The 23931-nt window shown below is 40.0% G+C and overlaps 1 protein-coding gene across 3 annotated transcripts in view; it reads left to right on the forward strand.

The window, feature by feature from the left end:
- The window catches only part of ryk (receptor like tyrosine kinase), a 49506-nt gene that overhangs the window by 18020 nt on the left and 7555 nt on the right, over window positions 1-23931 (forward strand). The window contains exons 2-13 of one of the 3 annotated variants that reach the window (XM_040040181.1): window positions 466-587; window positions 682-781; window positions 898-1029; window positions 3206-3265; window positions 3892-4033; window positions 4909-5009; window positions 6758-6841; window positions 11498-11623; window positions 15590-15676; window positions 17805-17874; window positions 19220-19352; window positions 23745-23854. In XM_040040181.1, the coding sequence (XP_039896115.1) occupies window positions 466-587; window positions 682-781; window positions 898-1029; window positions 3206-3265; window positions 3892-4033; window positions 4909-5009; window positions 6758-6841; window positions 11498-11623; window positions 15590-15676; window positions 17805-17874; window positions 19220-19352; window positions 23745-23854 (1267 nt within the window). The remainder of the gene's footprint in view (window positions 1-465; window positions 588-681; window positions 782-897; window positions 1030-3205; window positions 3266-3891; window positions 4034-4908; window positions 5010-6757; window positions 6842-11497; window positions 11624-15589; window positions 15677-17804; window positions 17875-19219; window positions 19353-23744; window positions 23855-23931) is intronic. The other 2 variants (XM_040040182.1, XM_040040183.1) reach the window with 2 other exon arrangements.

The following is a 23931-nucleotide window of genomic DNA, read 5'->3' on the forward strand; positions in this document are numbered from 1 at the left end:
TTCGTTACAATAAAAGGGGAAGAAACAGCACAGAGTACCAGCCTGCTGAGCTTTCTGTGAATGGTTGCACAGATTGTGAGTGTCGGATTTAGTTTCCTAGATTGGAAATTATGCTGATATTTTTGGATGCTGTCTGACTTAAACCTTTTGAACTTTTTCACATGACCATTAAGTGTTATTAAGTGCTAACAGCGCAATGATGTTGCAATGTTTAGTCCATCTCTCTTTACTGAGGAGAAGCCTGCTAGTGCCGCTAGCAGTGTGACTGGATATTTAACCGTATACGAGACTTGCTCTGAATGAGGAAATGTGTTATCAAAGGTCTTTTATGTCCCGTGATCTCAATAATTTCTTCAGAATAGAGGCTTTTTAGTGATGTCAGTCCACAGAGTTTAAGGGCTCAATCATCCCCTGCACTGGATGAGGTTCTCACCGAAGTAAAATCTGTTCCTTCTTCTCACACAGGCCTCGACGCAGAGCTGTACTACGTGCGACACGATGTGGTGAACCATTACGCGCTTTCCTTCAACATGTCTGTGCCCACTGAGACCAACAGCCTCTACTTCACATGGTACTCCAAGACAAAGGTGAGACCGAGCCGAGCATGTTCTCAGCACACAGGTCATCTGATCACACATGTGAGGGAAAAATTAACATTTCTTCTCCGTTCCTCGTTTAAAGGTTGACTACCGGCTTTCATTCAGCGTGGAGAACCCCGTAGCCCTGAACCCGCCATGGTGCAACATCTCCCTTCAGGGGGAAGTGCCCCGTGTTCCCTCTGGTCTGTCAAATATTCACCTTTAATTTTTAAAGAAAAGTTCTGAAAATCCTGAAGCTATGATGGAGTTTTTATGTGTGTGTAATATTTATGTTTTTGTGTGCGTGTTTCCTCCACAGTCTTCAGAGTGGACATCTTATGTTCGGGCAAAGTAGATGAAGAGGCATTTTTAACAATGCAGCTGAATCTGACCATCCATGCCAACAACTACACAGTGCTCAACTTCAAGAGGAGGAAAATGTGCTATAAGAGTAAGAATCTGTTCATCTACACAAATGTGAGGTTTAAAAACTCTCTCAGCTCTGAAAATTTAATGTGAAAAGCTCCTTATGAAAATAAGTTGGATCACAAATGGGTGCAAAGTTTTGAGCCGTCCCATGTACTTAGAGGGCTCGTAACAAGGAAAATCTTAATAGTATGAAAAGACATTTTTAGCTTTATTAATTATGAAGCTCAAAACACAGTAAGAGCTTTGTAGTGAAATCTGATGGCATCTGACAATTTTCAGTAACATTGGAAAGCAAAATTGTAAATTAAAATTTTAAATCTGATTAAAATAAAATAAAATGGGGTAACTGGAGAACTGCTCGGGGGGGACTGGACCAGTCAAATGTTATTAAAAACATCCAGGGCCCCTCAAGGTAACATGTAACAAATGACTTCTGTTTCTGTGCGCTATAGATGATAAAAATTGAACCATCGCGTATCAGACTGCACCTTCTTCAGGAGCTTTAAAGAACCCAGCAAAGCAATTAATCCTCTTTTATTCTCGCCATTGTCAGCCTGTAAACAGTAGTACTTGGTATGCTTTCGGTGTCATTTCAGCTAGTCACGCACATCACGATTTTTCTTTTTTGTAACCTGACACGGTTGGTTGCAGGTTACCTCACAAGCTTTACAAATATTCATTCAGATGTCAAAATGGACTGTAGACACTGACTGGTCTGTGGTAACATCACAGCCCGTGTGAAACACAACCAGTGAAGTGACCACAACACCTTCTGGCCTCTAGGGGCAATGGTGAAATATGCATATCCCTTCTAAGGCCATCAGACAGGAACCATAAATTAGAAAGACATCTCACAGCTCACAGCAGTTTAAAAACACTCTTTCCTTACCAAGGATTGTGTAAATGCAGGGGGATAAAAAAAAAAAATTAATAAGAAAGAGACATAAAAACATAACAGCAGGGCAGACACACTCGAGCAGCATTGATTTAGATTAAGAAAGACTACAGATGCACCAGGGTCCTAGATCTCTCTTCATGTTACCTTATGTATTTAAAGGCAGTTTACCAGGCGGCCATTAACCCTTTAAAGGTCATATCAATAAATGTCACCCTTCTAATTTCATAAAATAAATAAATAAATAAAAATCTGTCATATTGCTGGTTCCCCTACATTATTAACCAAACGTTAAAGTAACAGTAGGTAGATGTGCCGGTTCTTGTGTTCCTTGTTTGCTGCTATTTTCAAACTGCCTGAAGATAATTACATGTGGCCCAGAGGCTTCTTGCCATATGCCCCCATGGAAACAAATTTATTCCCGTCTTATTTTAAGCAGGAGTCGAATTGGTAGCATGAACAGATTCTTTGTGTGCCTGAGTTGCAGTCATTCCTCCCTGTCGCTGCCTGCAGTGACACAGGAGAGGGCTGAAAATGTTTGTCCGTGTTTGCTGATTTATGATCGCAACTTGTTGTCAAAATAAGTTAACTGCTCAACTTTTCAAGGGTTTCATCATCACCCTCTAAACAAGACCAAACTAACAGAGTGAAGAGTTTGTTTTGCGTTCTTCTGTTTGAAGCAGAGCTTTTTGTTTAATGTTGAGATAAATGAGCTGCTTTTGGGCTTTATAATAAATTGCACCAAAGATTTAGGAAAAAGAAAATCCCCGTCGTGTAGTAGAGACATGCTCTTTAATTTTTTTTTAAATTTAAACCACATTTTCTGTGTTGCTGTCATGTTGTATGGATAAATTACTTGTAACGCTCAGCTGTTATGCATCACTGCATCACATTCACACATCACATCACATCATAGTCTGTTGGTTGTGGATGGAACTTGTTTTTGAGAAGTTTAAATTTCATTTTATGTTTTTAGGGGGGAAAAAGTGTTTACAGGCGTGATAGTGTATACAGGTGAACCAGTGAGAAGAAAAGTTGGTTTAAATCACCAGAAGTAATATGGAGAAAAGCAAAAAACACTTTGCTAAAGTGCTCATACCAGCCTTAAAATTAAATAATAATAATCAGGAGCATGGGTTTATAAAGAAAGGCTCTAAAACAGAGGCTGAAATAAGAGGTTACACCAAGCCTATGTTAATAAAGCTGAGTCCGAGCTAGAAGTTAGCATCATTTGAATATATTTTGATAATTTGATGTTAAATGAAGTTTATGTATTTCTCTCCCTTTCCCCCTCCCCAAACAGGAATCGATTCTGAAAAGATCCCCATTCCTGTCAACAATAACTCTCTCCCTCGGCCTGACTGTAAGTAAACTTTCCACCTTGTCCCCCTCTTCCTGCTGCGTGTATTGTTCACAGGTGGCATCAGCCTAGTGAGACAGATGTTAAATCACTATGATGTCAGCTGTATAGGAGTCTTCAGTAGTCTGTCTTCGTTAGGAAAAAAGAAAATGAATTGAGGGCTAAAGAGAAGGATTCATTGTGCTATTGAAGACCACTGTCAGCTCCCACCCACCCCTCAGAGTTGGAGTGGTTGTTCTCATCTATTCAGACTTGTGTGAGCCTCCTTGAAGCAAAGCACCATTAGTGGGTCGTCTCCCTTCTGCTTGGGTAGGCCCGAGGAGCCCGGGGCCCTCTGAGGCTTTTAGAGAGGTGATGAGAACAGCTCTCAGATGCTGGACCCCGGGCACAGTCACTGCTTTTCCAGGTCTCCATTAACTCTTGAGTGGAGCCCGAGGTGCTCTCATACTTTCTTTTCCATGTATGCCTTTTTTTTTCTTTTTTTTTTTTTATACTGTGGCCATCATATCATATTTTTGTATCATGCGATTATGGAATTTCTTATGCTGTAATCTCCCCCCTTTTCCTTTGTCTTTTTTAGAGCGGCTTGTTTGTCTGATTCTTAATTTGTGTCATTTTTGTGTCATCAGTAGATGGTGTTACCGCTCCCACCACCTCCACCCAGGTGTTCTATATAAGCGTGAGTGTCTGCTGCATTGTCATCTTCCTCGTGGCCATCATTCTGGCCATCCTGCACCTGCACAGCATGAAGAGAGTGGAGATGGAGGACAGGTACGGTTCTTTTGCTTGTTCTGCTTCCAAAGAAATCTTACACCCTGATGCATGAGTGACATCTTAAGAGCAGCACTTCTTCCTGTAATCTCCACTTCAGATGAAGCTTGCACAGGTTATCAATGTAAAATTAGATCAGCACATTCAGAAAGGTTTGCCATCGGGACAGTCAGAAATTTTAAAAAGCTAACACACTTATCATTTTAGACATTTTTAAATTCAATTCTGAATTTAAAATCATTCTCCTCCCAAACAAAATCTTTAATAAAAGGGCCACATCATATCTTAAAGACCTCATAGTACCATATTGTCCCAATAGAGCATTTAACCTAAACAGACTGCAGGTTTTCAGGGGCCTCTTCTGTGGAATCAGCTCCCAGTTTGGATTCAGGAGACGGACACCTTCTCTACTTTCTACTTTACTGAGTTATACTACAATAGGCTTGTGTGGATGTTTCACATAATGCACTGAACATCTTCTCCTCACTCTCTGTGTGTTTATACACCACTACTGAATTTAATCAGTAGTAATTATTAGTATTTATTATTAAACTCTCCCATAATGTGTCTTTTGTCCTGTCTTCCTCCTCCTCACCCTCATTAGCCACAGTAGATGGCTGCCCCTTCCTGATCCTGGTTCTGCTGCAGGTGTCTTCCTGTTAAAAGGGAGTTTTTCTATCTCTCTGTGTCACCAAATAGGGTCTTACGCTATAAAGCACCTTGAGCCATGTGACTGTCAATTAAAACTATGACCTGACTGACTGAAAGAAAATGACTATCCTGTGCTTTAGGGAGGATGTTTATCAAGGACTGTTTTTTTTTTTTTTTTTTTTTTTTTTTTTTTAACGTATAATATACAACTCTGTGTCTTTCAGTGTGAGTGACAGTGGAAGTTCACAGGGCCTTTCTCAGCCGTCCACCCAGACCACGCAGTACCTGAGGGCTGACACTCCAAACAACGCCGCCCCTGTTACCAGTAAGATTTTACCTCCCCTACACCACACCCTTCAGACTTGTGAATCACAAGATGAAACATCTGTTCAAGTTTCATTAAAAAAACAAACCACAAGTGATTCAGTTTTCCACATATTTTCTTCTCTTGCTCAGGTATCTCCAACTTGGATGCTTCTCAAAATGCAGTAATTGGCTGTGAATGACTCAGTTAGCTTAACTGGTATCATATGATTGTAATGAAGCAAACAGTTCCTGCAGTAATGCTATTTTCTTTCTTGTTGTTGTTGCTCCTCTCCTCGTGACCTGTTACTGTGGGAATAATGTGTAAATGTCCTCACCATGTGCTTTGTGTCAGACAGCAGTAAGAGGAGAAAAACGGGCCTGTTTTAGTGGTTGGCACATTGTAAACGCAGACGTGGGAAGAGCAGGCCAAGCATCTAGTGTTTTAAAACTTCTGTTTTTCTCCTTTGCTAGAATCAACTCTAGGGCTGTTCAATATAACGATATATATCGGATGACGATATAAAAACGTCTATCGTTTCATTTTATGCTATCGTTTGTTTCGTGGTGTCACAAAATAAACTGTTTGCGGCAATATTTTTTCAGCGTTTTGATGGTCACTGTAGTGGCTATATTAATTTCTTAAAGTTCTCTCTTTCTCTTATATTTAATAATATATTTAATATAACCACACTACGGATGGACAAGCGCCTGTTTTTATGCGTTGTGGTTAGCAACAACGACGGTAACGACGCGTGTCCGCTTGTTTATTTTCCACATAAACCTTTCACAATAAAGCTCAAGATCCTGTTGACGTGAAAGAGTATGCAGAGTGTTTATGGATCAGAAGCAAAAAAAAAAAGAGCCGTCTGGTGCTAAAAAATAAACCTTAGACTCAAACGTTAGAACAGGCTTTTCCCCGCAGCACGCTGTGTAATAAATACTCACAAAGAAAACGGCGTCCGTTACAACTTATGTCTAAAAATGTATCGTTTCATGCGTCGGTTAAAACACTCGACTCCAGGTACACGACGCCCAGCTGGAAACACTTCGCGCAAGTCGAGCTGCCCGAGATTCACAGAATTTACAGAAAATATAGCATTTTTGTGATTTTATATCGTTATCGGGATGATCGATGTCTTATATCGGGATATGAGATTTTGGTCATATCGCACAGCCCTAATCAACTCACATTTCTTCTTATCTCATTCAGATAAAATGATGACATGAGTAGTTTTCAGATTTAAAATAATATGTTCCTAAGATGCATTAAGTACAAAGAAGTCTACAGGTCGTCATCAGATATTACACATAGCACGATATGTTGGTGCAGGGAGGAAGACCTCATGAAATGATGATGTGCCTGTTTCAGTTTGGTGGGAGAGGTGTGCGTTTGAGTACCACAGCCGTACACACGTCTATTTTTTGTCAGTAAATGGTCCATCGCTGCCCTCTTGTGGATTCAACCCTCATCTCAACCCCACTGCCTCTTCTCCTTGTGTGTCTTAAACGTTTGTTGCTAAATGTGATTATCTCAACTGAACTCCCTCCCCTCCCTGTTTAACTCCGCCCCTGGTGGATGAGTGTCCTCACCTAGTGAGCATGCCTGGTTTGATGGATGTTTTGAGCTGAAAGGTTACAGCGAGAGTTACACATCCACTCATTCATTCAGGTCATGTTGTGATTTTGTGTGCTTTCTCCATTAAACCCCTTCTTTCTCACCTTCTCCCACCCGCCACTCCCTCCCTCCCCTTCTCGTCTTGTCTTCAGACAACCACCCTGGTTCTGCACCCATACTCCAGCTTGCTGCCTCCTCCTTCCAAAACCCTGGTGCTCCCCCTCATGAAACCAAAAGTAAGTTTCTGGGAAGTTAGTTACCTGCTGTGTATTATAGTTAGGATATTGTGAGCAGCAGGATGAAATCACCTCCCTGTTTTTTGTTTGTTGTTTTTTTTCTTTCATTTCAAGTTTTCTATTTGTCTTGGGTGCATGTACAGGTCAAAATCTTAAGCTGTACATCTCACCTGCTTTTTAGTGGCATTCTTTGTCACCATATAAAATCATTATTTACAATAGTTTTGACTCAATAATCAATATCATAATCATTTAGTGTTTTATTCAAGGAAGAATCCTGTAGATCCTCTGGTAGATGGTTTTAGGCTGTGAGGTTGACTTTCTTTGTTTTATAATTTTGTATAATAATTGAATTTATTTGAGTTTTGACTCCCAGTTTAAAGAAATCATAACCAGTGAATATGTAAAAAGAGTCTTCTCCTCCTCTCACCCTTTTTTTCTAAAATTATCTTCTTTAAAATCCAACCATGTTTCTGAAAAAACTTGGATGCAAATTGTTACATTTTCCTTTTTATTTACAAATCTAATAAAATCCACATTTTACTCGCAATAGAACATAGAAATCATATTAAATGTTTAAACTGAGACATTTTACTAGTTCATGACAAATATTAGCTCAGTTTAGATTTGGTCGCAGTAACACACCTTTAAAAAAAGTCGGGAGGGAGGAAATGGAAGGCTGGAGAAGTAAGTGGTACTAAAAACAAAAAAACAGCTGGTGAAACATTTCGCTGCCTAACAGGTCAGTAACATAACTGGGTCTAAAAAGAGCATCTTAGGCTACGTTCACACTGCAGGCCAAAGCGCATCAAATCCAACTTTTTTTGACCCTATGCGACCCATATCTGATCATGGTAGGACAGTTTGAACAGCACAAATCCGATATTTTCAAATCCGACCTAGGTTTCTTTGTGGTACTGAATCCGAAACATATCTGATGTTTTAGAAAGCGACTGCTGTTTGAATGGTCATGTCGCATTAAATCCGTCTTTTACGTCACTGTCACAAGACAGATGCCAGTTATCAGCGCTGGAGAAGACAAACGAGAAAGCATGGCGGCCATTGTTAAAGGACGGGCTCTCTTTTTTTTCTCAGTGTCCTTCTTTCGCTAATTAAATTGTCAAAATTCTGTCGATTACGACTGCTGCAACAACACCTACCAGCTCTGTAGCCGCCATTTTTACTTCCGTAAACAGAGCGCGTTGTGTGTGACGTCTTCTTTTGCGCATGTGGGCCGCTTTGAGGGCTATGAACCGTTCACTCTAGAGTATGTTTGCTGTCACATTTTATTTGTAGTGTGAACAACCAGACAAAAAAAATTGGATTTGATCAAAAAATTGGAATTGAGCATTAAGACCTGCAGTGTGAACGTAGCCTTAGAGAGGCAGAGTTTCACCAATCTGCAAAAACCTGCAACTACAAATTTTGACTTTGGAATAATATACCTCAATATGAAATTGAGAAGGCTGTGAATATTTCTTCATTATATTCAGTGCATAATGTCATGGAAAGATTCAGAGAATACAGAGAAATGTCTTTGTGCAAGGGACAAGGCTGACAATGAATATTGGATTCCTGTGATCTGCAAAGAAGTCATCATATAAACATGATGCAGAAATGCACAATTCAGCAAAAATGATGCTGAACCGCATACTGCAGTCTGGGTGCCACACTGGCTGTCTGTAGTCCAGCTCTTTCACCAGCTGAAAACATTTGGAGCATTGAAGATCAAAGCAGATCCAGGACTGCTGAGCAGCCAGAATCCTCTAAGAATGGAAGGACATTCCTCTCCCAAAAGTCTGGCAGCTGCTCTCCTCAGCACCCAGACATTTACAGACTGTTGTTAAGTCATAAACATGGCCCTGTCCAAACTTTAAGACCTGCAACAAATTCGAATTGACGTTTTTCCCTTGAAATGGTACATTTTCTCAGTTTGTAAAGTATGGGTCTGTGAGATTTGTAAGTTTTTATTTCCATTTTCCAGCATTTTTTTTTTAATTTGCATTGTAAAAAAACTAACAAAAAAAGAACAGGGTTTTGGCAAATTTGGACTCTTTCCTTATGGTTAAGGACACTGTGGGATACTTTGATCTAGTATTGGGTTTTCTTGAACTGAAACAAGAACCAAAATGAAATGGATCAGTGAAACTCCTTAAGTCTAAATAAAACACATAAACATAATACGAATTTTAAGTAAAGCACAATAAAATTAAAAATTGCCTGAGAAGTCGGGCTCAGAGTACTAGGATTGATTGTGTGCAGTCCCAACCACGTCTGTTCTCATTTACATTGTTGAGATAACCACTGCTCATAGTTTGACCTGTAGGGGGCAGCATTGCTCTGCACCATGATAGTTTTTGCCACACTGTGACAGTAGAGCTTTAAGAAGAGCTGTTTATGGCATATTTCTAAATGTTTTGACATTTAAGATCCTGTTTTCACTTCCTCCACCGGGCTCCTCCTGTGTAGTTTTGGTGGTGAATCAGCCCAAAACCTACACAGGAGGAGGGTGTTAAGGATATCAAGGGAGTCAGGACCACAGAAATGTATTCTGTGGACATGACCATCCTGACTCCATGAGACGAGATCTTGCATGGGGCTCCAGACCGAGGGTGCTTGATGATCGTTTTATATTTTCCTCCATTTTTAAATAATCACACCCTACAGTTATCACCTTCTCACCAAGCTTTTGGCTGACGGTCTGGTAGCGCATTCCAGCGTTGTGCAGGTTTACAGTCCTGACATCCTATGCCAGCATCTTTGGTCTTGCCCGTAGTGGTGGAGAGGCTGGAATGGAAGAAACTGATTCTGTTGACACATGTGCTTTATATACACATGGCGAGTTTAGATCAGGGGTCATTGATTCTTGTTGACTCTGGTTCAGATCTTTTTCTTTCTACAGGAAGAGCTCTTTAGTTTCTAACTGCCTCTTTAGCTAGCATTTGTTAACTGTTGTGTTTGTTTATGTGTGTGCGTAATCTATAAGGAACTTTATAACTTCACCTCTCGCCTCTGAAGACCAGCAGTTAATAACAGCGAGTACATGGGGAGCTTATGTAATAGATGTGCTGTAACACAGGACTTTGCATGAAGTCGCTGTGATGCAACATGTGCAGGGTACTGTACATGTGTGGCTTTTTCCTGGAATTGCTGCCATTTCTTTTCTTTGAGTCTACATATTTTAGAAGAAATATGACACTTGTGATCCAAAGCAGAAGCTCCCAGGTTGTTTTTGTGTGCTAATCCAGGTTTAAAAAATGTGTCAGTCATTTGGTAAGAGGTTTGTTTAGATTTGGATTATGTGTGCCTTTTAACCCTCAAGCAACATAGATAAAAAGTGAGTAAAATGACAAAGTGGAATTATTTATGACAGGATTGTTGTGTCTTTCAGTGTGGATGTTGTTTCATCTGCGGCAGAAATGTTCTGTCATTAATTATGATTTTCAGGGTTTTTTTTGTTTTTTTTTAAATATGTTTAAACAAAGATCATCTCTTACTTCTTATAAACCAAATTTTACTTTGTTTCTATAGAAAATATGTATTGCAGTTTGTCTTATTTTACCATTTTACCATTGTGAATCCATTTCACCTGCTTTTGTGCAAATCGAAGTGGAAACGGGAGAACCCACTGCAAGACGACCCTCAAAAAAAACAAGAAAGGAATGGTTTTAGCACGTAGTGGGCACAAACGGCTGCTCCCTCTGGTCTGATTTCACAGAAGCAATGGAAAAAAAGGATGCCTCCAGGATGCCAAACATATATATGCAGATAAGAGAGCTTGCTGCATCTCGCATCGCAGTGTGACAAGAGTGGAAGGGATACCAGGACACAGGCTGTTGCGTGAGGAGAGGACTGTCAACCCAGCAGCAGGACCTGCATACATCATGTTGTAGCATCAAATTATTTTGGTGATTGTGTACTTTGATCAACGAGAAATTACAATGAAGTCATCATACTCAAGCTGTTATTCATCCTTTGGTACTTTGATGCTTCTGCAAATGAAATTAAGACCACAGGTGTCAAATATGTGGCCCAGGGGCCAAAACTGGCCCTCCAGTAGGCCCCACAAAGTATGCAAGTTACAGTAAATTAACTGTTTGTTTGTTAAATAAAATACACTGCTAGTCTGGGTATATCAGTGCAATTTAGGTATTGGTGCAAAGCAGATGCCTAGACAGATTGTTTAATTAATGGTTGATGTTTGGATTCAAAAATGTCACATTTTAAGGTTTTTTGGGATTTTTGTTTGTCTTTGGGGTTTGTTTTTTTTTATTTTGAAGCAATAAACTCACTGGAAAAACCCAACAAATCTGGGAAAAACTGAGACATAAGGTTGACATTAGACATTTATTAGGACATCTCAGGCTGTTCAACACTGATTTTCAGAATGTACTAATATTTCTGTACAGATTAAAACGATAATAACAGAAATTTCAGATCTAATTAGGAATGTGTTTACAGCCTATTTAAATGAGTTTTGCTCCTGACCTAAAAACAAACAAACAAACTTTGCATTAACTTGTCACATCCATGGCCTTAAAAGGTTGTTGGAGAAGACAAACTGAACTGTCCCAGCAGCACATAATGCATACACAGCAGGTTTCATGAATTAATGAAATGTGTTAATTTATTTATTTTTTTTGTGTGTCTTTACAGGTTACCCATCTCTGCGCATAGAGAAGAATGACCTGAGGAGTGTGACTCTGATGGAGGCCAAAGCTAAAGTTAAAGATATTGCAATCTCAAGGGACCGAGTTACACTACGAGACGTCTTACATGAAGGTATTTCCCTTCCCAGTATTTTAGGCCTATGCCCCGGTGTTTTGCCTTTTAGCGACATTTCCAGGGAGACTCGAGTGATTTGCGCGATCCAGTCTGTATACGCATGAAATGAAACAGATTTTAAGGAGCTTCAGTCCTGCAGTCATGAATAATCTTGTTATGCTTCGTTCAGCATCATTTGTTAATTTAACTTTTCAGCATGCACGTTTTTGTCATGTTCGGAGTTTTCTATATAAAGAACATGAACAGAGAGGAAAAAGGAAAAGACTAAATGTTAAAAAAAAAAAAATTAAATGAGATTGCTTTAACAGACTGAGTTGAGATTTAAGCTTAAATTACAAATTACATGGTGCTAGCATAACCTAAAGGGAGAAGTGCTAGTAGAACACAATAATTAGGCTTTTATTTGTAATTGGAATTACTCCTTAATTTTAAGAAATAATGTTTCTGCAAAAAAAAACCATGCTTTCACTTTTAGTATTTGAACATTTCTAGTTGAAATATGTCTGGTTCTAAAGGCCTTAGAAATAGTTTATCTGCTGTTGGCAGTTAAGTTGTTTGAAAAGATTTTGTGTGGTTGAAGCCTGCCAGGATACATCAGCACACCTTTAGAAACCAATGGGATTGTAGCAACAGTAGTTACGAATATTCCTGCCACTATCGGGAATAGTCAGGAAGCTTGTTACAAAAATGGACTCGGATGAATTTTAACTACCCATCTGTGTATTTCCTGCTGCTCAGCTGAGTCTGAAAGGTGATATTAACACTTGTTATTCTTTTAAATTTTTATAAGTAGATTTCTCTAAACACGAATAAAATAATGACTTAGAAACGTTTAAATAAACAGAAGCCAAAACACATGTTTCACAGACACAGATAGTCACACCTCACACTAATAGATTATTTAGCAAACTGACTTTGAGGCCTAGCAGACACTAATTGGCTACAGCTGCCTGTGTTGTGAAACCATGCCCTCAGTGTGGGATTTAAATCAGCACTGTAACACTTCGGAAACCCTACACCGTATCTTACGCCCTAACCCGACTTACACCTCCACAGAAGTGTAACTATGTAACATGTTGAGGCAGCCTGCAGCGACTGCCAGCTGGAGGAGAGTGGATCAACTTCAGTTAGTGTTTTGGTGCTGTAGGCACACCGTGTACAAGAGTGAATACTGGCAATGATGTTGGCCACTTGCGTAAGGTCAGCACTCATCAGCTTGTTTATTTCTCCTGTAAAGTGAGATCTTTAAATATGGGAGTCCATGGGCACTGACGATATGGTAAAAATGAGGTAAAATACACAATTTGTATATAAATATAATTTGTGGCAAAATTGAAAGTTCAGTGATACAATTGAAGGATGTCTTTATTAAAGAAAGCAAAATTAAAAACATAGTGGACTGAGTTGGGACAAACGAGTTTGTGAGTCTGTCAGCGGCAACTTAAACTCCTTTGATGAGGAATGTAAAGGATCACCCAGGATGGGTTTGGCCTTCATTAAAGTCCTAACCTTGCACAGGTGAGGAAGGTCATGCAGGGTCACACCTGCTGTTTTGCTGCATACTGTAACTCTACCTTGCAGTCTCAAATCACAGGCATAGAAGTCATAAAAGAATGTAAAAAGATGTTTAAATTAACCATCAAAATTATACAAATGTTATTGAGAAGTCCCATGTTTATTTGTAGTGTATTGTGAGCATAATACTGACAATAGGCTTCATGAATGTGGTTTATTTTTCCTGTTGTGGAGTACAAGCATGCCTCATCAGATCAGTATCAATAAAAAGTTGCCAAGAATGTCAGAATAGTAAAAGTTCATTCCTGCTCAGGCATATGAGTTTCTAACAGAGAGCCTTACACACTGAATTTTCTCAGTCTTTTTCTCTTTGGCCTCATCAAAGCTAAATGTCAGGGCTTTGGTTTGGCTCGATCTGTGCTCCTCGCTTTGGAGACTATTCAGCTTTGTCATGGAGTAAAGGTACTGATAAAACTGTGCTTCGTTTTCTGGATATTGGCCCACACTGGGGCTTAGAGTGAATGATGTAACATTTACCCAAAGGTGCATACAACACAATGGAGAAGAAAATGTGGGTGTTGTGTTTTTAAATGCTGCTTGACAGCCTTCAGTGGTTTAGTCTCTGCTTCTGTTTACAATGTAACAGAAGCACCACTCTTTCTCTGATACACTAGTTTTACTTTAAAGAGGTTGTGCTCACAATAAAAAGCCTCGTGTCTAAAAGAAATAATGAAATATTTTACAAAGATTGAAAAATGTTTCTCCTAGTAACAAATAATATCTTTTTAAGAAGTTTTCCAAAGAGCTCATAAAGTAACAAACTGTTAGGACTGGAGAGGAGAACCTTTGAGAGGTTTTGGAGTTTCTTCAGAGAACAGGAACTAGTGGAAAGAGAGATGGAGATGGAGATTACTTGCTGCCTTTATAAACTATTCATGCACTCTAGTATTAGATTGTGGGCCTGAAGTTGACTCATGTATGTAAACTTGCAGTAATAACGTAATTGTAAAAACAAACTGGGATTATATTGATCCCAGATGTTTACAGACATTTGTCAAGAGCGTTACCTCTAATTTGGCATTGATCTTACTGAAGCTGGAGTGGATTTGTTGTGATGATCTCATCTTTAGGAAAGATTAACCCCTCAGATGTATAAAAGTAGACATTTGCTAAAAAAAGGGGGGGGGGGGGGGATCCAGTAAGTGGTGCAGAAGGGTGCTCATGATTTTATCAATGATGGGTAATAGTTGTACATTGGCCTCCGTCACAAGATGCAATCAAACATCAGCACAGAATTCCCAGCAAGTGGTGTTGTGCATGCTTTGCACAGCTACCAGTTTAATATCTGGGAAATGTTCTGTCACATTAACGTGTGTAGGATTGCAACATTTTTCGCTCACAAGCAGTGCAGTTCCTGCTATGAAGTCCTAAAGCCAGGCACAGTCATGCTGTGGTACAGGAAGTGCGACTACAGCCAACATGTCAAAATTCACACTCTGTGTTCCCTCTGCGCTCAGCAAGTACAGCACACGTGTAGCACGTTGCCTTCATATGGAAGTAGTGGCCGATTGCACTATTCCCATAAGACGCGCCACAGCAAGCCAGAAGTCAGGCAAATGAAATGTGCAGCTGTTAGTGTTATAATACCCATTTCCCTCTGTGGTGACATGATGACTTTGCAAAAGTAATGGAAATATTGACACAAAGTAAAGCAAAAAAACTTTACAAGGTTTAGAGCTCTGCTCTGTTCTGTATTATCAGTTTTCTCCAGCAAGGAAACACACTTTCTAACTGCTGGTATTTGGCTGATGTGCAGACAAAATGATATAAAATGTATTCATAATAAGATTTGAGTTTAAACAACAAAGACACAGAAGGTCACGTCTTAGAGGGGTGAACTTGGAGTGCAGTTGTGTTTTTTGGGAGCCAGCAGGTCCCGACAGGCTTGACGAAGAAGGCGGGAGAGAGACACTAACCCTGTTGTTAAGCTTCGACTACTTTCCTGTTGAAACACAAGGCATAGTTGGCCCTGAGGCTCAGTTTTTTTTTCTACGTTTATGTTGATGGTTTATGTGCTTAAATGCCATTTTAGCTCAGAAAAGTCCTGGAGCTACAGGGTGACAGTTTAGACAAAGGAGATGATGAACACGCTCACTTGGCCTTTCCACATTGTAAGCTTTTCTCAGTTGGTCTGAGTGATGAAAGCTCCTCTGAGCTAGACTGAATTGCTGTTGCTTTGTATCGCCTTAGTGAAAAGCAGCCAAAACTGCCTCATCCCATTTAGCAACAAGGCATTTGAAGCAGAAGCGTGTCTGCCTCTGTTCACTAATCAGCCAGGCATGGTAGCCTCTGAGTGAGGTGACATTTCAGTCTTTGAAACAGTCGCCCCTGGCTTTCTTTCTTTTACCCCTTTCCTCTGATTAAAAACCTGTGTTTTGTCTTTGACAGGCACTTTTGGCCGCATCTTCCACGGCGTGCTGCTGGATGAAAAGGACCCCAGTAAGGAGAAGCAGGTCTTTGTGAAGACTGTGAAAGGTATGCTCTCTGTTCCAGCTTAAGTAAACATATTGTAAAAGAAATGAAAATACTGACCACTCTGGTTTATCCCTGTCATCCTGTCAATAAGTAACTTTACCCAGTATGTTCAGGGTTATTCAGAGGAATGAGGTTACTGAGGGGGAGCACGCTCAGATGCACTGTAGTCTCCAAATCTGTGTGGACACGCAGCAGATCAGTGGAAATATTTCTTTTCTACCCCCCAGACAGTACATCAGAGTAATATCATTAGAATATATACCACTGCAATAAATGGTAAATGGCCTGCATTTTTATAGCGCTTTTCTAGTCCCTAAGGACCCCAAAGCGCTTCACACTACATTCACCCATTCACACACACACACACATTCACACACTGGCGATGGCAAGCTACATTGTAGCCACAGCTGCCCTGGGGCGCACTGACAGAGGCGAGGCTGCCGGACACTGGCGCCACTGGGCCCTCTGACCACCACCAGTAGGCAAACATGGGGTTAGTATCTTGCCCAAGGATATTTGGCATGCAGCCAGGAGGCAGCCTGGGATCGAACCACCGACCTTCTGATGAGTGGCTGACCTGCTCTGCCACCTGAGCTACAGCCACCCCCAATAATAAAATCTGATCATTTATTTTTACATTTTTAGTTTCTATTGATAAAAGAAGTGACATTCTCACACTGCGAGTCCTGCTACCTTCAACTAAAACATTAAAACCACCTTTTTAATATTGGAAGGTGTATTTAATTCCAAGGGTCACACTGGGAGATGAGAATCAGATTGAAGGAGCAGAGATGCATAGTTTAGTACCAGGGTTTAATTTTATGTGAATTGTGATTTAATTTAAGTTTTATCCTTATTAAGTCATCGACCGGCCTAGAATGAAAGTTGATTAGGCTTTAAAATGGGGGAAAATAATGATGGTTACAGTTCTACATGATGGCTACCAAAAATCTATTTCCTACAAACAGTCGGCTGTGGGACATTTCACGGATGCTTGATCCAATCAGTATCTGGGGGGTTTGGAGGCCAGGTCATTTGGCTTTTATGTGGTCCGGTTAGATTCATTGCCAGTGCTGCGTGGGGTCCTCTGCCATACAATGAAATGTACAGGCGGTTCTTTGCTACGTTAACTGTTATATAGAAACAACAGTGGTTGGTCCATTGATTTAAGTGCGTATTTTATGCTTCAGTCATTGAGGAGTGAAAGTGAGTGAAAAATTAACCAATGTCCAAAGAAAAACTTTTTTAAAGACCTTCAGAAAATTTGGAGAGCTATTGCTCAAGACCACCTTAATAATTTCAACAAGGTTTCTCTCCTTGGAAGCAAAATACAAATAAAAAGTGGCTGTAGATTTTCGCACAGTATTGTATAACAGCGGATTTGTGGCATGAGTGAGCGCTGCGATTCCATCACTGAACTGAAACATGACTTTAACACTGAAGATGTGGGTGGGATGACAAACATCCGCGAACTGAAACATAACCAATACGTCAGGTTGCGGTTTGGAGTTGTTTTTTATGCCCTGCGGATGAGCACCGATGATTGTTACCCAAACACTGTCTCTCAGAAACAGTAGGTACTTCACTGCTAGCTTTATCCGATGACCCTATATGGGTTTCAATCCAATAAACAGACACACGAATTTGACAGTAAATGAATAATAAGTCTTACTCACGCTGCGGGTTGCATGCCAGCGAAGCAGCTCCCGTATGCAGGACTGTCAGGTTCTTTGTTAGCGGCATGTGTCTGCTTTCTCTGCCAGTTGCCTTTTGACCTCTCTATTCTCTCATGTTTACTCAGTGAGGGGTGGATACCACTCGGCGAACAATGTCTTCATGCCAGTTTTGGCTTTGTTAAACTCTTTACTTCCTCCTCATTCGCCTTTTGGGAGGGGAACAATACTGCTTTCCATAAGTTCCAGACGATGGCAAAGCTGCAAGCGCAGATTAAAAACTGGCTCAAGTTAGTTTTCCCCTGAAGTTTCCCACTACAAATGACTGCTGGCAGAGAAACTGCAATGAAATGATAAAAATCAAACGCCACATGGCACCAACAGACGCTCATTGCTCCAAGTTTGTTGTTTTTAATTTAAATGTTTGTTTTTTTGTGTCCAATAAAATTTTTCAGATCATGCTTCTGAGGTGCAGGTGACGATGATGTTGACTGAAAGTTGCAAACTTCGTGGCCTTCATCACAGGTAAATCTTGCCACATATACACATAGCTGGGCCTTTAGAGAATATTAAATATTCAGGCATCCTGTTGATGCACATGAGGGGAAAAAGAAAAAAGAATCTATTGCTCGGCATCATATAAGGAATCATAGCTGCTGTCATACAGTTACCGTCCCTTTAGAGTTTTTCATCAGTTTTTTAATTACAGTTTCTTTAGAAATGCAAGCTTACAACAACACCAGCATGGTTCGTGTCTTACGTCACCGGTTGGATGTCTTGTTGACGCTTGAGCATAGCATGCCAGCCTTGCTTCTGTGGTCGTCTCTTAAAAGAGTCAATTTAAACATTGATGAAAGAACACCACATGTTTGCAAACAGGGCTGATACCTTAATAAGGAGTGTGAATCGAAGTCAGTCTTTGTGACATTTGTAATAAAATATTGTCTGAAAGGCTCTGAATTTATTTTAAAGGAGACCTTTTCTTTTTTGTTTTCTTGTACATACTGATAAAATGGTGGAAGATTGGCAAACAGGGTATCTGAGTGTCTGATATATGTGATTTTTATATTCTTGACACAGTTTTATGGCCCAAAAGTCATCATGGATTGTTTTTAGGGAATGGCCGTTTGTGAAATCAATTTGTTGTTAGCTTTGTGTTTTGTCTTAAGACTTCATGAGAATTTAAAAAAATTCTAAAATAAAATTGTTCTTCAAATATATCTTCTTCCAGTAGTGGATGTTCAGCTCAAACTTGACCTTTTTCATATAAAAGCCAAAAGCTAAACACTCGATTCCAGTTTTTCCCCACTGATCTTTATGACGTCAGTGAAGGCACAAACCGTTTATGTGATGATGTTAAGGATACAGAAGCCCCAACGACCAAAGGTTGTGCTTAAGAGAAGGTTTGTTTAACAAGATGGGTTAGATCCCTAAACAGTCTTTTTCTTTCAGGCAGAGCATAGACTAAGGACTGCAGCAAGGCCCAGTGAAGACGAACAAGGATTATTTTTGAATTCATATACGAAATATTATATAAAAGTAGTAGCTAAGACTAAATACACGGAACAGGAAATTAGCAAAACGGGTGCAAAGCAGCATTTCTTCGGCAGATTTTACCCGAAATTTACAGCAGCCTTACAGCAGTGTACTTGTGTGGAAAAGATTGTCGTCACGATGTCCCACGCCTTCCTCTTTCCTCTGCATGACATCAGCTCTGTCATATTTGCTGACAGTTCCTCTTTGGTGTTTTGCATGATAATGTCCTTTACTCTTCCTTTAATGTGCAGTAGACGTGTACATGAGCAGAAATGATGATCTGGTACACTCAGGTCCTGTTTCCTCAGTTGGTTGCTTTCTCTTTTCTTTTAAGAAATCTGCTTCCCATAAGCCACGTGTGCACAGAGGATGGAGAGAAGCCCATGGTGCTGCTGCCTTTCATGGCTTGGGGTAATCTGAAGCAGTTCCTGCGGCAGTGCAAGTTAGCTGAGGCTAACAACCCACAGGTGAGGCTTCAGCTCAGCATACAAACTATAATCAAAAGCAATATTAAACCCCCCACCATTAAAAGTCATATTCTCGGCCATGCCTGGATCTCTTCGGGCACATCTGTCCTGTTTTGACCGTTCCAAACACCTGCTCCGTACTTCTCAAGCAACTTTTGTCTCAAACCAAATTTCTTCTGGAAGGTCATGTCTGGTGATGAGTGCTTGGTTTTCAGCTATGATCAAGCTGTGCGTGTGTGTGTGTGTGTGTGTGTGTGTGTGTGTGTGTGTGTGTGTGTATATGTATAGATAGATACAGAGATTTAGAGATACAGAGATACATCTGTCTATATAGAGATATCTATGTATATATCTCAATCTCATCTGAACGAAATATTTTGACATACAAGCAAAATAAGGATGTTAAATTCAAAGCTGCATATCAGAGTCAAAAATAAAACTGGATACATTTATGGAAGAATAAAAAAAAAACAGGAAAATAATATTGCATTAAGGAAAACAAATTGTCAGCGGTTATAATTGGGAAAGTACACAAAAGAATTACAGAAAAAACACAGATACATCACAAAAATGCACATTTATAAAAATATGTGACTTGAAGGCAGTTGCAAGCTGCTTTTTCTTCAGGCAGGACCTTTCGAAGTGAAGGGGTCCTGACGGCAAAAGTGATACATCAATGCAGCATGTAGACACACGCAGCTAACACTGAGGAAAAAACCTCCATGATCACCTTAAACCTTTTTACCAGTAGCACCAAATCTGCTTGATTTGACTCTATTCAGTGTTAGCGTTTTCCATTAGACGCTAGAACCCGTTACCAGGTGCTTTTAGTACCTACTCTGCTCGGGTTCTAAGCAAGCTGAGTCAAGCCGAACATGTGACATCAACAGACTGTTTGCCACTGATTGGTCAGGGAGGCATTGATTGAGTCATGAAAATGACTCCATGACCAGTATCAGACCTGGCAATGAGGGAAACAAGGAACAGATACAGTTGAGCAGGAATACCATCGCTTTGATGGCCTCCATTATGGTGTTGTGTCGCATACAAATGACATCATGTGACTTTATCTCATTTGTAAATGGATGGTTGCTATGGTTAGGCTCACAACCCATGGGAAATAAAAAGAGAGAAAAGATTTAACTCCTTGACAATGAAAGCACCCCTGACCTAGAGATGACCAAATTCAAGTCGAGATTTTATGAACCTGTTCTCAGAGCAGGTTGCGTGTAAAACCATTAGAATAAATGCGTCAGAGTATGCGTGGCTCCTCTTTAACCTTTATTAAGCCATTAAAATAAATCCCCCAGATTGAAAGAGAAGTCAGATTCCATCGTAGTGTCAAGCATGAAAGAACATTTTGTGTTTGCAGCAATCAGTGGCGAGTAACACCTACAGTAACTACTGTTTACACTGTTATTAAGATTTCTGTTGATACAGTGATGAAGCCGGTGCTCAGGGCAGAGGTTTGTAACTCACTCCGTGGAGACAATCGGGCTTTTGTACAGTTAACCCCAGGGAGGCTTTCATGCGCTTGGAGAAAAGCCACAGCAGATCCAACCAATCAATCAGCTGCAAAATACAGATGCAGAAAAATGCTTTGCGATCACAAGATGAAGCTTGCCACACATTTACAATAATCAAATGCCTTTTTCAGGCACACATCAGCACCTTCCTTCTCGGCAGCTTCAATACTTACCTTTGGCGGCTACGGGAGACAAAGACTTAGTCATTAAGTTGGAGGTGTTGCAATAAACACTGAGCTATAAATCAGCTCAGTATCAGGCCAGCTTAGATGAAACTCGCGGGGAAATGCTCCGAGAGCACAACATTCATTCTGCAAGCGAACATCTGGTTTAAAAGGTGTGACTGTGGAGGGAGGGAGGAGGTTTGGAGCGTTGACCTTGTTCTTAGACATTTTTCTTTCACCGACAGCTGAGATGTATTCTGCACAGTTTGAATGTCTCATAGCAGCTGCACATGTAGCCGTTTCGCTTGAGCGGTTGACTTAAAGTCTTCTAATCTTTGTTCACTGGTTGCCCAAGTCTTTGTTTTTCGGTATAGTCCCAAGCGTTAATTTTGCCTGCATCACAGTATCAACTGTCAGATAAGACAACAAAGTCCATTTCCAGTGTTTACATCCAAGCCGGGGATTGTGCTGAATAAATCAGACCAGATGCAAGAGAATTGAACCATACACACAATTATTTGGAGCTGTTACTTAAAGAGCTCAGTGTTGTCTTTTCAGCTCTCCGGGATGTTTGTTACAGGAGCAGCCTCACTTCGTTAGCGGTCGAGTGTGTTTTCTCTGACACACCTGCTGACTTAGAGCTATTGTCAGTAAGCCCTTCAACAGCTCCACAGACAAAGCAGACTCATTTCTTTAATGCAAGACTCGGTTAAACCTCTGAGTAAAAGAGTTTCTGCGTCACATCAGATTAAATCCTCAGAGCAATGTTAACCCTTAAGCAGCCAAACGGCTAAAATGACCAAGTGCGGTCACGTCTAACTTTTATCTAAGAAAACTGTGTTTCTCATATCTATATTTTTACTTTATCTGTGACTGATATTCTAAAGCTACTCCATAATACTTTGATCAGCAATAAATGACAGTGAAGTCTGTATGTTTAGGGTGTTCTCCTTTGTTACATCCATGCTTCAGTTTCAAACTAACATCTTAATTGTAGGTGAGACATGTTTCAGATATTTCCATCATCACTTTGAGCTTTAAGTATTTGCCTCAGGGCTTTTGCAGCAGTAAATCTTGCTGTTCTGCGTGTTAGCCATGGTTCACTGCAAAAACATGACAGTGTTGTTATTAAAAAGTGAGAAATTATAATAAAATAAAAGCATATGTTTTAAAAAATCATTTTTACGGTTAAGGATATCACAATGGTACATGAGGAAAAATACAGCCATTTGTAGTCTATTTAATGAAGGACTGCAAAACTTTACCAACATAATATGAATTATTTTTTGTTAGATAAAGGCTCTCACTTTACTAGATTTTTGAATGCAGCATCAAATTAGTGATTCAGACACTCAAAGTAGTAGAAATTTAAACAGAACACTTAAAGTTGTGCTGTTTACAATCAGGGTTTTTTCTTTTTCCCTGTAATGAACTTTAAGTGTAACAATAAGGGATTTATCATAGTTTCAATAAAGTCAATCAAAGGAAGAGAAAGAAGTATGGGTGCTCTGGAGGTTTGATCTTGTTTCAGATAATTCACTGGAGAAAAAAAACTTCTAGCAGTGCGTTTTGGGTAAACTTTCAAGGCTGATACCAGCATATGACAGGTTGCCTTTTTGCCTACATTTTGTCAACTGGCTCATCTTGTAGCCATGATCCCTTGTGTGTCAAAATAATTTTATGATTTAGTCATATTTTAACACTCGTAAATGTTGCTTTTGGTCATGATGGTGATATTGGTGTTCACCAAACGAACAGACTGTGTCATGTCGATTGTGGCACTTGCAGTGTTTAGCAATGCTTAAATGTGTTGTGTGGGTGTTTTGGTTTTTTGGCTTTGAAAAATGCATTTGGTTATCTCCTCTACTTAAGAACATAAATTAAAAAGCACAAAAACCCACCTCTGTGCACTTCAAGCCCTTTAACTCGATTAACTACAATTTTGAATGGCTTCTTGAGCTATTCTAAAAAATACTGTGCAAAAAAATTAGCTACTTCTTTGGTAAGGTGGGAGCTTTTCTCAGATTTAATGACATTTAGGGAGCATTTAGGTTTTTTATATTATTTTATTTTTTGATGGCAAGAAAATCAACAAACTCCACATTGAAGCACACTCTTAGAGTTTGAACCCAGGACCCTCTTGTTGAGGGGCAGCAGTGTTTTCCGCTGAGCTACCGCAACATTCTGCTGTGTTTACACAGTGTACATGAATGATCTTGTTGCATGAGGTAGGTATATAGATGAGGAAATATTTCTGAAACTGTTGAGTCTAGACAGAGATTAATGTGGATGTAGCCTTAGTTTACCCCTTTATCACAAAAAAATAACACCTGTCTTTTTCTCCTCGGCATGCTGACGTGTGCTAATTATCTTATTATACTCGATGTTGACACTGAAATAAGAGTTTAGAGGTCACCAAAGTTGTTACACTTGAGGGGTACGTATATATCTTTGAAATTTTAAAGGTTGCATTTAAACAAGTCATGTCAGGTCTTGTTTTTCCAGTCTCCTTGCAGTTGAATTTATAGAGAAAAAATAGTCGTGGTGTATGTAATGCCCATATTTCGCCCACATTGTCCCGTTCCAAAGAAAACTAGAACAATTTTACACAGAAGTCACCAGGTGTCCTCTCTCCGTCTTTACTTTTTCCTGTCTGTCTCTCAAATGCACATTGTCGCCCTCTTTCCCCCATTTCCTTTCAGGCAATCTCTCAGCAGGACCTGGTTTACATGGCCATCCAGATTGCATGTGGAATGAGCTACTTGGCTCGCAGAGAGGTCATACACAAAGACCTCGCCGCTAGGAACTGCGTGTAAGTTTTCAGCGATCTGACTCTAGCTGTCGTCACGCTGTCCTCAGTAGCTTTCAGGTGATTTGGTTTGGAATTTA

This window comes from Simochromis diagramma, unplaced genomic scaffold, assembly GCF_900408965.1.
Source record: "Simochromis diagramma unplaced genomic scaffold, fSimDia1.1 OVJJ01000026.1, whole genome shotgun sequence".
Classification (NCBI taxonomy): domain Eukaryota; kingdom Metazoa; phylum Chordata; class Actinopteri; order Cichliformes; family Cichlidae; genus Simochromis; species Simochromis diagramma.